General features: G+C 34.5%; 1 protein-coding gene across 1 annotated transcript in view; it reads left to right on the forward strand.

The window, feature by feature from the left end:
- Positions 1 to 11,003: 11,003 nt before the first annotated feature.
- LOC141673933 (uncharacterized) overlaps positions 11,004 to 15,413 on the forward strand; it is a 12,277-nt gene continuing 7,867 nt past the window's right edge. The window contains exons 1-3 of the mRNA XM_074480660.1: positions 11,004 to 11,421; positions 11,878 to 12,276; positions 12,363 to 12,615. Of these exons, the coding sequence (XP_074336761.1) occupies positions 11,004 to 11,421; positions 11,878 to 12,276; positions 12,363 to 12,615 (1,070 nt within the window). The remainder of the gene's footprint in view (positions 11,422 to 11,877; positions 12,277 to 12,362; positions 12,616 to 15,413) is intronic.

Genomic DNA, 15,413 nt, shown 5'->3' on the forward strand with positions numbered 1-15,413 from the left:
TAACAGCAGTACAGATATAAAAATATATATATATACTTTATATACATATATTTACTTATTTAATTATGAATTTTAATTGAAACAACTTCAAAAATTCATAATAAAAAATCTATACATCATAAAAATATAAGAAAAATACCCAGACGATCTACAACACTTGTAGAACCCAGATCAACATTCAAAATTATTCTGAGAAGCGATTTCTCATCAGACATAATTAATCCATAATATAACTTGTAAAAATCATAATTAATTCATACAAGCACATAAAATTCTGAAATTTTTACCACATATCTATATGTATACAACCTATGCTCTGATACCAATGTTGGATTTTTAATCGCAGCGGGGCATGGCAAAACACTTTTACACATATAAAATCCAAATAAAAGTATATAAATCGTGGTAAAAATATAGGGATCGAATCTAACCTTTAAAATAATTCGGAGACAACGATCGGAGATCCTTAGCAGTTGCTCCTCAAGTGTGAAGCACTCCACCGGTATCCACCAAGAAAATGATGTTAAGGAGGAGGAAGGAGGTGGAGAGAATTGGGTTTTCCAAACTTTTTGGGTTTTTGGGGTTCAAATAAAAATAGGGTCTATAATAGTATATTTATAGGCAAAATTTTCAGCTGAAATTTTCCCATAAATATTATTATTATTATCCCATTTATTATTCTCATTAATAATTAAAGCACCTTTTAATTATTAATCCTTTTTCTAAACACTTTAGAAATAATTCTCTCTCTTGATTTAATTTCCAAAAATTAAATCCTTAATTAATAATATTAAGAACTTTTCTTAATTAATTTATAATCATTTAAATCTCATTTAATCAATTATTAAATTTGCCAATTAATTATTTATTTCACAAATAAATAATTATTAGTCATTATTAATTAATTCCTCCACCATTAAATCATTCTCTTTTTATGGTGTGACCCTGTAGGTTCAATATTAAGCCGGTAGTAGAAATAAATAATAATAAAACTATTTTATCATTATTTATATAAATTCTCTAATTTATTAAATATGATTAATTAATTAATCACATTTATTCTACATCGTGAGGAATACTTCTCAGCATATCGCGACTATCCGGATAATATGAATTCACTGCTTAGAATACCAAGAACCTATTCAGTGAATAGTTACCGTACAATAAACTCCTTCTACCCTACAATGTCCCGATTAAATACAAGGCATGGATCTCGTGTCAAGCCTATCTAATTTAATCACTTGCTTACCATTTACTATGCGTAGTTCTATGCAAATTAAAAACTCCTTTCTAATTTCATTCACTCTGGCTAGAGATTCCTGAACTAGCATAAGTGGATCAGCCTTGAACATTCGCTTCCTTCACTGGAAGGGGTAGATCCTTTATTGATCATACACTATCTTCGTGTACAAATTCCTATACCCAGTAGAGCCCTAATAATTGTCCCTGGAGACTAAGAACTAAACCAAAGCATAGTTCAGTGTACACAAGATGACTATGATGACCTCAAGTCTAAGGATACTTGTACAACTATCACTATGTGAACAACTGCTGATACGTGAGTGAACTCCATCAGTTGTTCAGCTGTGCGAGTCATGTTCAGTGAACTTATTCTATAATAAGCACCTACATACTAGCTATAGTGTCACCACACAAATGTCTATGAGAACAGACATCCTTCATAATGAAGCAAGCATAGTATGTACCGATCTCTGCGGATTATTAATTACCAGTTAGTAATCCTACGACCAGGAACTATTTAAGTTTAGAGTTATCATCTTTTAGGTCTCACTATTATGATCTCATCATAATCCATAAAAAGCTTTACTCTAAACTATGGTATATCTTATTTAAACACTTAAATAGATAGAGCCCGTAATAAAAACAAAACAAGTCTTTTATTAATATCAATGAAATCAAAACAGATTACATAAAAAGTTATTCCTAAATCCTAATACATGATTGGACTTAGGACATATTCCTTTGAATCTCCCACTTGTACTAAAGCCAATCACTCTGGTATCTAATACCCATCTTGTCTTTATGACGATCAAAGTGACTTTCATAAAGTAGCTTTGTGAGTGGGTCTGCTATGTTGTTATGTGTGTCAACTCTAATTCAATACAATACAAGAAATGTTACCGCACTCCCACTAACCCTTTTGTAGACGCATGGTTCATCTACATTTTTGATAAAATCAAACTCTTTGATTGTCTCATCAAAATGAATGTTCTATCTTTCGAGAAGCTTGCTTTAAACCACATATGGTTCGCAGCAGCTTACACACTAGGTTTTCATTTTCCTTGGAAAGAAAACCATCTGGCTATATGCCAGATCTCATAGTCGTAGTAAGCAGCAATCGCAAGCAAAATCCGAACTGATTTTAACAGGGCTATAGGTAAAAAGTTTCATCAAAGTCAATCCATTGCCTTTGTTTGAATCCTTTTGCCACAAGCCTGGCCTTATAGGTCTCCACCTGGCCATCTGCTATAATCTATCTTTTGTATACCGTATACATAGATTCCATTCTGGATTTCATGGCACTATGCCATTTCTCTGAGTCAACACTACTCATAGCCTCATTATAGGTCACAGGGTCGTCATCATCAATGATCGACAACTCATTGTCATTCTCAATGATAAGGCCATATTACCTCTCAGGTTGGCGAGACACTCTCCCTGTTCTATGAATGGGCTGTTCCACAAAAGGTTGTTCAGTCAGAACAGGTGTTTCCACTCGACCTGTAGTAGTTTGTGCTTCTTGAACTTCATCAAGTTCAATTTTGCTCCCACTGTTTCCTTCAAGGATAAACTCCTTTTCCAAGAAGGTAGCATGTCTGGAGACAAACACCCGATGATCGGTGTAAAAGTAATACCCTAAAGTCTCTTTAGGATATCCCACAAAACTACATTTTACGGATCGATATTTCAGCTTATCTGGGTCAACTTTCTTGACATAAGCTGGACATCCCCAAATCTTAACGTGTTTAAGACTCGGTTTCCTTTCTTTCCATATCTCATACGAAGTTTGAGGAACAGATTTTGGAAGGCACCATATTCAGTAAATATGTTGAGGTTTCCAATACATAACCCCATAGGAATACTGGAAGATTTGCATAGCTCATCATGGACTGAACTATGTCTAACAAAGTTCGATTTCTCCTTTCAGATACCAATCTGGAGGAGTCCACTGGGAGACTATACCATTTACTTTGAGATAATCTAGAAACACTCCATTAAAGTATTCACCGCCTCGATCTAATCGAAGAATTATAATACTATATTTGGTTTATTTCTCCACTTCATACTTATACTCTTTGAACTTTTTAAAGGCTCCAGACTTGTGTTTCATCAAACACATATCTGAATCTAGATCTATCATCTATGAAAGTAATGAAGTATGAAAATCCACCCATGGCTTGCTTAGACATTGGTCCACATACATCTGTGTGTACCATTCCTAGCAAATTTGCAGCCGTCTCTCCATGTCTACTAAATGGAGACTGCAGTGCCACAATGAAGTGAGATTTTCATCATCCCTTTTCTTTTATTAGTTTGTTCAATCTGAAGTAAATTATGTCACATTTATACAGACCATTATTTAAAGTACCACGTCCATAAAGAATATTATCTCTAAGAATAGAACATTCATTATTCTCAATAATAAATGAAAATCCAGCCAAGTCTAACATGGGAATAATATTCCTCACAATCGCGGGAACAAAATAACAATTATTTAAAACAATAGTCTTGCTCGTAGGCATATGTAAATGAAATGATTCTACATCTTCAGCAGCAACTCTTGCTCCATTTCCCATCAGTAGAATCACCTCCTCTTCCTCAAGAGTCCTACTTCTCCTTGGTTCCTGCAACAAATTGCAGATTTGAGAACCACAGGCGGTATCTAATACCCAAGTAGAAATTTGATTTAATGACACATTCACTTCTATCATGAACATACCTGAATCAGAAGCGGTAGTCTCACTACCCTTCTTCTTCTTAAATTCTGCAAGGTAAACCTTGCAGTTCCTCTTCCAGTGCCCCCACCTTGTTACAGTGAAAGCAAACAACTTTGCTCTTGGGGTCTTCAGCTTTTGGTGGAACCGGCATTTTCTTACCTACTTTCTTCTTCTTGGAAGAGTTCCTCTTCCTTTTCTTAGGATTTGAACCTTCACCAATTAGAAGAACAGAACTCTTCTTAGGGGGAAAATTTGATTCCGCAGTCTTCAACATGTTGTGGAGTTCAGGCAGGCTGACATCCAACTTATTCATGTAAAAGTTCACAACAAACTGCGAGAACGAACTCGGAAGCGATTGCAAGACCAAGTCTTGGCTCAGCTCCCCATCCATGGCAAAACCAAGTTGTCCAAGACGTTCAATCAAATTGATCATCTTAAGTACATGGTCATTCGCAGATGATCCCTCAGACATCCTACAACCGAACAACTCCTTCGATATCTCATATCGAGCTGTCCTCCCCGCCACATCATACAACTCTTGTAGATGCATTAGGATAGTGTAAGCATCCATATGCTCATGTTGCTTCTGTAGCTCAATGTTCATGGAAGCTAGCATGATGCATTGAGCAACATTTGCATCATCTATCCACTTACGATACACAACATGTTCATCATTATGTGCATCACTAGCAGGTTCAGTAGGCTTAGGTGAGTCAATCACGTATTCCAGCTTCTCAATCCTGAGAACAATTCTCAAGTTTCGAAGCCAGTCAGCATAATTAGGACCAGTCAATTTGTGAGCATCTAGTATGCTCCTGAGTGATAGTGCAGAAGACATAACGTACAAAGTAAATCTGTAAATGATAAACACATAACAACACTTAGCAAATATTCGATTTCATTTCAAAATACTATATGAATCGGGTCTTTATTCATAAGTGGCTCCCACTAGTTTATCTAATTTATTCAACCCCCTACGTGAAAAATAAGCATTCATAATGCTAGTGGGAATAAGGATCCTACATTCTATTACACAACCCTGGCTGTGGCACGAAACGCCATGTAATGTTCAATAGGCAGACAACTCTTGTCAATTACATCTAATGTTATTCCCTAATCAAACTTTAGCCTCTTGAATAATTGAGTCACGGCTGTGGCACGACAAACTCAATATTCTAAGTCAAGTCTAACCCAACATTTCGTACAATTGAATCAGTCCCCAAAGGCCCACGGCTGTGGCACGTAACGACCTTTAGATTCTTATTCAATGTACACATCTCTATGTAATAGACAAGTATTTCTTACTTCGAAATCAAAGCCCTCGGCTGTGGCACGAAACGACAATGATTTAAAAATAAGAACTACTTTTCTATCATGTTGGAAGGCTATGACTGACACAAGCCCGTTGTGTCATTGGCAATTACTACTTGATATTATTTAATTTTAGAGGGATTATATTACGTTACAATCATAATCATATTATAAAGAGATTCTTCCTTTTAAATTAAATATTTTAAATCAATAATCAATAATCAGATGATTCCCAGATCGGGTGGAGCATTGTCAAGAAGCGTCACTTAATAACCCTTTCTTACAGATAGAAATCTGTTGTTGACAGAATCATCCTTTCTCTCATATCGAAAATTCATATTCAATTATGTGTTTCATAAACACAAGAATCTCATGATTGTATTCATAATATTATTCTTAAGGTTATGAAATAATTTCACTATACTAGGTTGTCTAACAAACGCCTTATGTTCATTTAAGTTCACCTAAATCTATCATCGCATGATAAACTAAGCATATATCACATATATCAACATGAATAAACATCAAGGTAGGCATGTTACATCATCTAGCATATTGGTCTAAGCATTATACATCTCTATGTATCACATGGAGCATTTAAAAGCAGTTAAAATAGTTAAAAACAGCTTTAAAACACTTTCGAAAATATAAACAGTTCAAAACTTTTATATAAACTAAAATTGATCACTCCATTAGATCCGTCTCAGAAAAACGAATCCAACGGTATATTGCACACCTAAAACGGAGTTACGAAACTCCCAGAAAATCAATTTTAATGTAAACAGTCGGGCTGTAACGCATTACAGGAACGCGTTACAAACCCTGTAACGCATTCCAGTGATGCGTTACAGCCCTTTTAAGCCAATTAAAAGGTGTAACGCATTCCGTGAATGCGCCATGGGTGTGTAACGCATTCCCGGAATGCGCGACACCCCTTTTTTTTTCTTTTGCAGCAGCCGCCGCTTTCCTTCCTCGAACAACGTGCCGCCTGATCTGACTTCGTCTCCGTGCAATCAACAGAATGTGCAGACAAGCAGATAACAGCAGTACAGATATAAACATATATATATACTTTATATACATATATTTACTTATTTAATTACGAATTTTAATTGAAACAACTTCAAAAATTCATAATAAAAAATCTATACATCATAAAAATATAAGAAAAATACCCAGACGATCTACAACACTTGTAGAACCCAGATCAACATTCAAAATTATTCTGAGAAGCGATTTCTCATCAGACATAATTAATCCATAATATAACTTGTAAAAATCATAATTAATTCATACAAGCACATAAAATTCTGAAATTTTTACCACATATCTATATGTATACAACCTATGCTCTGATACCAATGTTGGATTTTTAATCGCAGCGGGGCATGGCAAAACACTTTTACACATATAAAATCCAAATAAAAGTATATAAATCGTGGTAAAAATATAGGGATCGAATCTAACCTTTAAAATAATTCGGAGACAACGATCGGAGATCCTTAGCAGTTGCTCCTCAAGTGTGAAGCACTCCACCGGTATCCACCAAGAAAATGATGTTAAGGAGGAGGAAGGAGGTGGAGAGAATTGGGTTTTCCAAACTTTTTGGGTTTTTGGGGTTCAAATAAAAATAGGGTCTATAATAGTATATTTATAGGCAAAATTTTCAGCTGAAATTTTCCCATAAATATTATTATTATTATCCCATTTATTATTCTCATTAATAATTAAAACACCTTTTAATTATTAATCCTTTTTCTAAACACTTTAGAAATAATTCTCTCTCTTGATTTAATTTCCAAAAATTAAATCCTTAATTAATAATATTAAGAACTTTTCTTAATTAATTTATAATCATTTAAATCTCATTTAATCAATTATTAAATTTGCCAATTAATTATTTATTTCACAAATAAATAATTATTAGCCATTATTAATTAATTCCTCCACCATTAAATCATTCTCTTTTTATGGTGTGACCCTGTAGGTTCAATATTAAGCCGGTAGTAGAAATAAATAATAATAAAACTATTTTATCATTATTTATATAAATTCTCTAATTTATTAAATATGATTAATTAATTAATCACATTTATTCTACATCGTGAGGAATACTTCTCAGCATATCGCGACTATCCGGATAATATGAATTCACTGCTTAGAATACCAAGAACCTATTCAGTGAATAGTTACCGTACAATAAACTCCTTCTACCCTACAATGTCCCGATTAAATACAAGGCATGGATCTCGTGTCAAGCCTATCTAATTTAATCACTTGCTTACCATTTACTATGCGTAGTTCTATGCAAATTAAAAACTCCTTTCTAATTTCATTCACTCTGGCTAGAGATTCCTGAACTAGCATAAGTGGATCAGCCTTGAACATTCGCTTCCTTCACTGGAAGGGGTAGATCCTTTATTGATCATACACTATCTTCGTGTACAAATTCCTATACCCAGTAGAGCCCTAATAATTGTCTCTGGAGACTAAGAACTAAACCAAAGCATAGTTCAGTGTACACAAGATGACTATGATGACCTCAAGTCTAAGGATACTTGTACAACTATCACTATGTGAACAACTGCTGATACGTGAGTGAACTCCATCAGTTGTTCAGCTGTGCGAGTCATGTTCAGTGAACTTATTCTATAATAAGCACCTACATACTAGCTATAGTGTCACCACACAAATGTCTATGAGAACAGACATCCTTCATAATGAAGCAAGCATAGTATGTACCGATCTCTGCGGATTATTAATTACCAGTTAGTAATCCTACGACCAGGAACTATTTAAGTTTAGAGTTATCATCTTTTAGGTCTCACTATTATGATCTCATCATAATCCATAAAAAGCTTTACTCTAAACTATGGTATATCTTATTTAAACACTTAAATAGATAGAGCCCGTAATAAAAACAAAACAAGTCTTTTATTAATATCAATGAAATCAAAACAGATTACATAAAAAGTTATTCCTAAATCCTAATACATGATTGGACTTAGGACATATTCCTTTCATTGGGCGCGGGCGTTTGAATCCTAATGACAAGTTTGGTGGTCAAGGATCAAGATGCAATATGGATCTTAATTCCGAGGATGAAAGTGCAGGCCTATCAAGCCAGTTAAAATATTCAATAAAACGTGAGTAACGCAATGTATATGTGTTAAGGCTCTATTATGATCATTCGAGGTCATAAATTAAAAAGCATTTATTGAATCTGTGCAGATCCTTTAACTGAGATTCATCCAAATATCACAATAAAGGAAAACAAAGGCATTCATTTTACAAGTTCGAGCGTGCCATACTCGGAGAAAGGACTTAAGAACTTGGCACCAGAAATGCAACAAATCAAGAATGATAGTTATGGTGAGGGTCGTAATACATAAAACCAAAATTCTTACTACTATATAATTATTTCTAACAATACTAATTTTCTTATTTTAAAGATTCAGGTGCAAAACCAAATGTAAATAATGCACAGATCTTCTATAATTTGCATAATAAAAATGGTACTCTTTCAAATTAAGTAACATTAGTACCCCAAACTATCACATACAAGTCGAGATATGTCTGTTACACTAATTTGAATTTTTTTTTTAAAATTATAGTGCTCAACCATACACAACCAACTTTTGCAAGGAGGTTGAATACAAATAGTAAGTCTGAAAATCTAAGAGAAAGTACGGTTACTAGCATTACAGGTTTGGAAAACTATCCGAGGTGATCCATTATAACACTGTACAATATCAATGTGAAATAAATCTTGATAACCCAAAATTTTGTAGAGACACCTTATGCCTCTCATCATGCTTTGCCTAACGCGATGAGAACACCACATACATCCCATGTATGTGTGACACATATGCGCTCAGGTAAAAATTATATCTCCTAACCCCATGGTGATCTTTTCCATAGTTGAAAAAGGACATCTCTTTATTTTTACGTGTAAATTAAATACCATTACAAGTAGTAATTTTAATGATAACATGCAGGTATGACACAAATAGACACCAATGTTGCTCCTTCATGCTATGCAGCAAGACCTCAATTCCCAAGAACACATACATCTGGTAATTAAATTTGGATTTTTAAATGTTAAACTAAGATCAAAATCTTTACATATTACATTATCACCTATGTCAACAGCCGCCTCCAGTAACGCAGCCACAACTAATAGTGAAACTCCAAATAGTACCACACCTATTTTCTCAGGTAAATTTGTAAACAAATTTATCTTGACATGTTCGTTTCTAAGATAAAAATTCAGAATACACATTTGTGGGAAATTATAGTGCTCAACCATACACAACCAACTTTTACAAGGAGGTTGAATTTGCATAGTAAATTTATGAAAATTTATTTCACATTGATATAATTTGAATATTTTTTTGAAAATTGTAGTGCTCAAATATAAGCCAACATATACATTTATTTGTTATTTAGGTATTACTCATCAATCATACAGAGGAAACGTCATTCAAAAAAATCTGCACCGGGAATTTAGTGCAACCACTGGACCAGGTTTGTATATCAATTTGGAAAATTTGTGAAATGAATTGTGTTTCGCTTGAGTGCACACTAAAAAATCCGAAATTGTAGTCCGCAATCCAACCGGGAACTCTCCTTCTGAGCGAAGACTTCATACTGTAAACTTAGGAGGTATATACACTATCCTTTATTTACATATAAATATAAATATATTATTCCAATTTACAGAAATCTAAAAAGTCATGTGTAATTTATGAATATGAAATGTTTGTCCAGGGATACATGTCTCTAGAGCAAATGATGGTGCATCAAGTAACACAACGCCATTGCATACCAGTCAAATGTCCTGGAATCTGCCACCATCTACCATAAATACACAATTCAAAGGTAGTACAAGGTCTTTTTTATTAAGCAACTATAAAATATAGAAATTTACTTACTTATCTGCAAATTTTTTTGTAATGATAATACATAAAACACACAGGATCTACGTCTGGAGAAACAACCACATCTGGAACAAAAAAAAATCATTCCAATTCAGAAACTCGTAACTTGCTGGAATTTTTTGACAATGTAGATTTGAATGAATTTGAGGACGATGAAAATTGTACGTGTTATATTAATAAAATTGTCATATATATATATTTCTGATTCCATAAATTTACAGTAACACTCAATAATGTATTTTGCACAGCTATTCATTCTGAATATGGAAGTGATGGTGACAGAGAAGATTGTAATGAACCAAATAATGGTAAACTCCTAAATTTAATGATCACTCAGAGTACTTTTGTATTTGATTAGTAGGAGTAAGAATGAATAGCAGTTCCAAATCTAATATGTGTTTTTCAAGGCCAAGCAAATATGTGGAAAGGTTATATGGATCTGGGAAGGCCCGATAAGGTCTGTGCTTACTACAAGTCATTAATGTGGAATCAGGAACGGAATAATAAATCAAACAAACATGCAGTGCCTACCTTTTCCATTTGTTGTCGTAATGGGCAAGTGCAGCTTCCTCTGGAAATTCATCCACCTCCACAACTTGCAGAGTTATTGAATGGAAGCAAGAAATCTGTCCAATTTAAGAAAAAAATCAGGGTGTACAACTCTCTTTTTGCATTCACTTCAGTCGGTGGTAAAATTGACAATAGCATAAACCGAGGAAGAGCTCCTTACATATTCAAATTAGGCGGTTAGAATTATCATTTAATTGGGAGTATATGCCCGGCTAAGGGAGAGATGCCTAAATATTGTCAGCTGTATGTGTATGATACTGAAAATGAAATAGAGAACAGGAAAAAGGCAGTTCCCGGTAGTGATTCGACTGATCCTGACATTGTTCATGGTTTGCTTCTAATGCTTGATGAAAATAATAGTTTAGTACAAACTTTCAGAATGGCAAGGGACCGTTTTCGTAATAATGAGCCTGAGGAAGTACAATTGGAATTGGTTTCTACAAGATCAGCATCAGGACGCCCAAATACGACGGGGCCATCTAACGAAGTGGGTGTATTAATTGTTGGAGAGCTGGAAGATTCTTGCGGCGCAAGAGATATTGTGGTCCAGAAATCAAATAAACAGCTCCAACGTGTATTTGAAACCAATGCAAATTTCATGCCATTGCAATATCCATTGCTCTTTCCACATGGAAATCCCGGTTTTCATAAAAAATTCCTTTAATGGGTAAACACGGAGGACCACCGCCCAAAATTATTGATGACAATGAGGATGATGAAGAATGAAAACAGAAGTGTTATGTGTCAATGCGCGAATTTTATGCTTTCAAGCTCATGATCAGAGCAATGGAAGGTAATGAAATTTTAATATCGCTTTTCTAAAAAATGTAGCCATGTGCCTGCTAATTGACATAAAACCTCATATCAATTTTAATTGCTACTTACCATGTGTGCTTTATAATAAACATCAAACAATTACATTATTAAAAACTTGCTTATTTATTTAGTAACTTTTTAATCACGCTAATAATAGATTACCTTTGCTCATGGATGCAATGCAATAAGTATTAGTCTTTAATCAAATATTTATGCTACAAGTTTAACACCGCATTTATGTGGTCGATTATGGCAACAGTACATTGTACATGCATTTACAGCTGTGGAACAATATAGGCTGAACTGGGTCAAGAAGAACCAAAAAACAATTAGAGCAGATTTGTATAATTCAATTCGCGACTCAATTAGGAAAGGTGATGCAAATCCAACATCTCTAGGAAAGAACATAATTCTGCCAGCTACATTCACGGGTTCGTGGCGATATATGTCGCAATACTTTAAAGATTCACTGGCTATTTGTAGAAGTATTGGTCATCCTTCTTTTATTCTCACAATGACATGCAATACTAAATGGCCTGAAATTCAAAGTATGCTCGATCACCTACCTGGAGTAGGTGTAGAAGACGCACCAGATGTTGTTGCAAGGGTTTTTAAAATAAAATTAGATCAGTTGGTTGATCTAATTAAGAATAAAAATTATTTTGGAAAATGCATTGGAGGTATACTGTTATAGCTTTTTTTAATTTTTTCGTTATTTAAAATATAACGCAATGCTATATTAATCTTTTTATAAATTTGTGTACAGTTATGTATGTCATTGAGTTTCAAAAACGGGGATTACCTCATACACATATGTTGATTTGGTTGCACCCAAAAGATCGTCCAAACAACATTGAGCAGATTGATAATTTGGGTTCTGTAGAAATTCCAGACCAAGATACATATCCTGTTGCCTGTAATGCTGTTAAGAACTATATGATACACGGTCCATGTGGAAAGGATTTTTCCTACTCTCCGTGTATGTCGAATGGAAAATGTGGCCGTCATTTTCCGAAAAGGTAACTCTATTAATATCCTATAAACATAATTACAAAATGATCAAAACTATCACACTAAAGTTATTTGAGAATCCATTTAAATAAATTTCTCATATTGTCTCAGTTTATTAATATGCTAGCCACTCTGTTGTGAATATGTTGTGCACTTGATGATTACCTAAACAAAACATCTAAGTAGATTTTACTTAGTGAAATAATATAGCACTCGACGGATAAGAATTATAGTCCCGACGGATAACTCAGTTTAAGTACCGACGGATGAGTAATTTATTATCCATCGAGTGAGTAGCTTATATAATGATAAGTTTGTAGCACAGTTTGTATGCACCTTTGTATAGAATCTGTAGTAGCATATAAGTCATGTTGACTTTAACTAGATATGCAGAATAGGTTGATTAACTGTACATAAGCAATGTCTTGTAATTCTGTATAAGTGAAATGAAGTCAAGTGCCAAAATAGCTATCAACGGATGCTTAACAAAGCTTCGACGGATGATCAAATGACTTTCAACGGATGTTCAAAATAGCAGTCGACGGATGATCAAGTAAGTCATCGACGGATGATCTGAAAGTCGACGGATGATAATATCAAGATTCAAACATCAGTTGAACAGTGAAAGCTGACACACAGCCGTCGAGATTGGATACAAACACTGTGGAAGCCCATTAACTGGGTAATAGAGGACGAAAAGCAGCAAAGATTAAGACTGTTAGATTTTATATTTATTCAGTTCTTTTGACTTTGTAATCTTGGTAATAGATATATAAACCAAGAGAGTAGCAAAATAAAAACAACTAAGAAAACTAAGTGAGCTTAGAAACAAACACAGAGAAATCTTTGTAAGCACAATCTTTAGCATTTCCCGTGTTCTTAGTTTTTCTATCTTGTAAAAGCAGCTGTGAGCATTTCTGCACACAGATTTCTCTCGATATATTAATATATATCTCTGGTGGAATTGTTTAAATCCACCAGAAAGTTTTTAAAGACTCTTGTTTTTAATTACTCTTGTTTTGATTCATTAAAGTTTATATTCCGCATTGTGCTAATTAAAACAGATATATCTATAATCAAGTTGAATATTTTTATTTCAAGAAAAAGATAAAGAATTCCATTCAACCCCCCTTATGTAATTCTTGCTATATTGTTAAGGGACTAACAATTGGTATCAGAGTAAGCTCTTAATCTACAAAGAGTTTAAAGATCAAAACAATTCAGCAAGATGAACAAGAAAGATGTTGGAGTCAAGATTCCTTTTCTGGATAAAGATAATTACCATCATTGGAAGGTAAAGATGCATCTTCATATGCTTTCTCAAGATGAGGCCTATGTGGACTGCATAGAAAGAGGCCCTCATGTTCCAATGAGAGTTGCAACAGGAAATGAACCATCAGTTCCAAAGCCAAGGCACGAATGGTCTGATCCTGATCTTGAACAAGTCAGGAAAGATAAAAAGGCCATGAACATTCTGTTCAATGGTGTTGATGCAGATATGTTTGATAACATCATCAACTACAAGACTGCCAAGGAAGTTTGGGACACAATACAGATAATCTGTGATGGTACTGAGCAAGTAAGAGAAAATAAAATGCAGCTCCTGATTCAGCAATATGAGCATTTTCACAATGAAGAAAGTGAGTCACTCACTGACATTTTTAGTAGATTCCAAAAGCTACTAAATGCTCTTAAATTGCATGGAAGAGTCTATCAGACTAAAGACTCCAATCTGAAATTTCTCAGATCTCTTCCAAAGGAATGGAAACCAATGATAGTCTCATTGAGAAACTCACAAGATTATAAGGAGTCTACTTTGGAGAGACTGTATGGCATTCTAAAGACCTATGAGCTTGAAATAGAGCAGGATGAAAGAATGGAGAGAGGAAAGAAGAAAGGAGGATCCATTGCACTAGTTGCTGAACTGGAAAAGGAGAAGGAAGTGAAGATGGAAGTTGTGGAATCAACTTCAAAGGCCTGTGAAAGCAAGGGTAAAGGGCTAGCTGCAGAAAGTGAAGATTCTTTGAGTCAAGATGACATGGAGGACATTGATGAGCACCTAGCATTCCTTTCAAGAAGATTTGCCAAGCTCAAGTTCAAGAAGAACTTTGGAGCTGCCAAGCCAAATAGAAACATGGTGGATAAGTCAAAATTCAAGTGTTTCAAATGTGGCTTGGCAGGGCATTTTGCAAATGAGTGTAGAAAGTCAGATTCTAGTAAGAAGAGATTTGAGTCTGTGGATTATAAGCAAAAATACTTTGATCTACTCAAACAGAAGGAAAGGGCTTTTATTACACAAGAGAATGACTGGGCAGCTGATGGTTTGGATGAAGATGAGGAGATCACCTATGTCAATCTAGCCCTTATGGCCAAGTCTGATGAAATAGAGACAAGTTCCTCAAGCAATCAGGTAATTACTACAAACCTTGCACATTTATCTAAAGCTGAGTGTAATGATGCAATAAATGACATGTCTACAGAATTGTATCATTTGCGTGTTACACTTAAGTCCCTCACTAAAGAAAATGCTAAAATCAAAGAAAACAACTTGTTTTTGAGTGAGAGGAATAATGTGCTTGAGTCTCAGTTTGTTGAGTTTGAGAAACTAAAAATTGAGTGTAGAATTGCTAAGGAGGAATTAACTGAGTCCTTGAAAAAGGAAGAAATTTTAAAGAAGCAGCTCGATCGTGAACAGGAGGTGATTAAAGCATGGAAAACATCCAGAGATGTTCATGCTCAAATAACCAAGGTTCAAGGAATTGAGTCCTTTTGTGATGAAGCCTGGAAAAAGAATAAGGAGAAACTA

Source organism: Apium graveolens, chromosome 7 (genome assembly GCF_009905375.1).
Source record: "Apium graveolens cultivar Ventura chromosome 7, ASM990537v1, whole genome shotgun sequence".
In the NCBI taxonomy this organism is placed as follows: Eukaryota; Viridiplantae; Streptophyta; class Magnoliopsida; order Apiales; family Apiaceae; genus Apium; species Apium graveolens.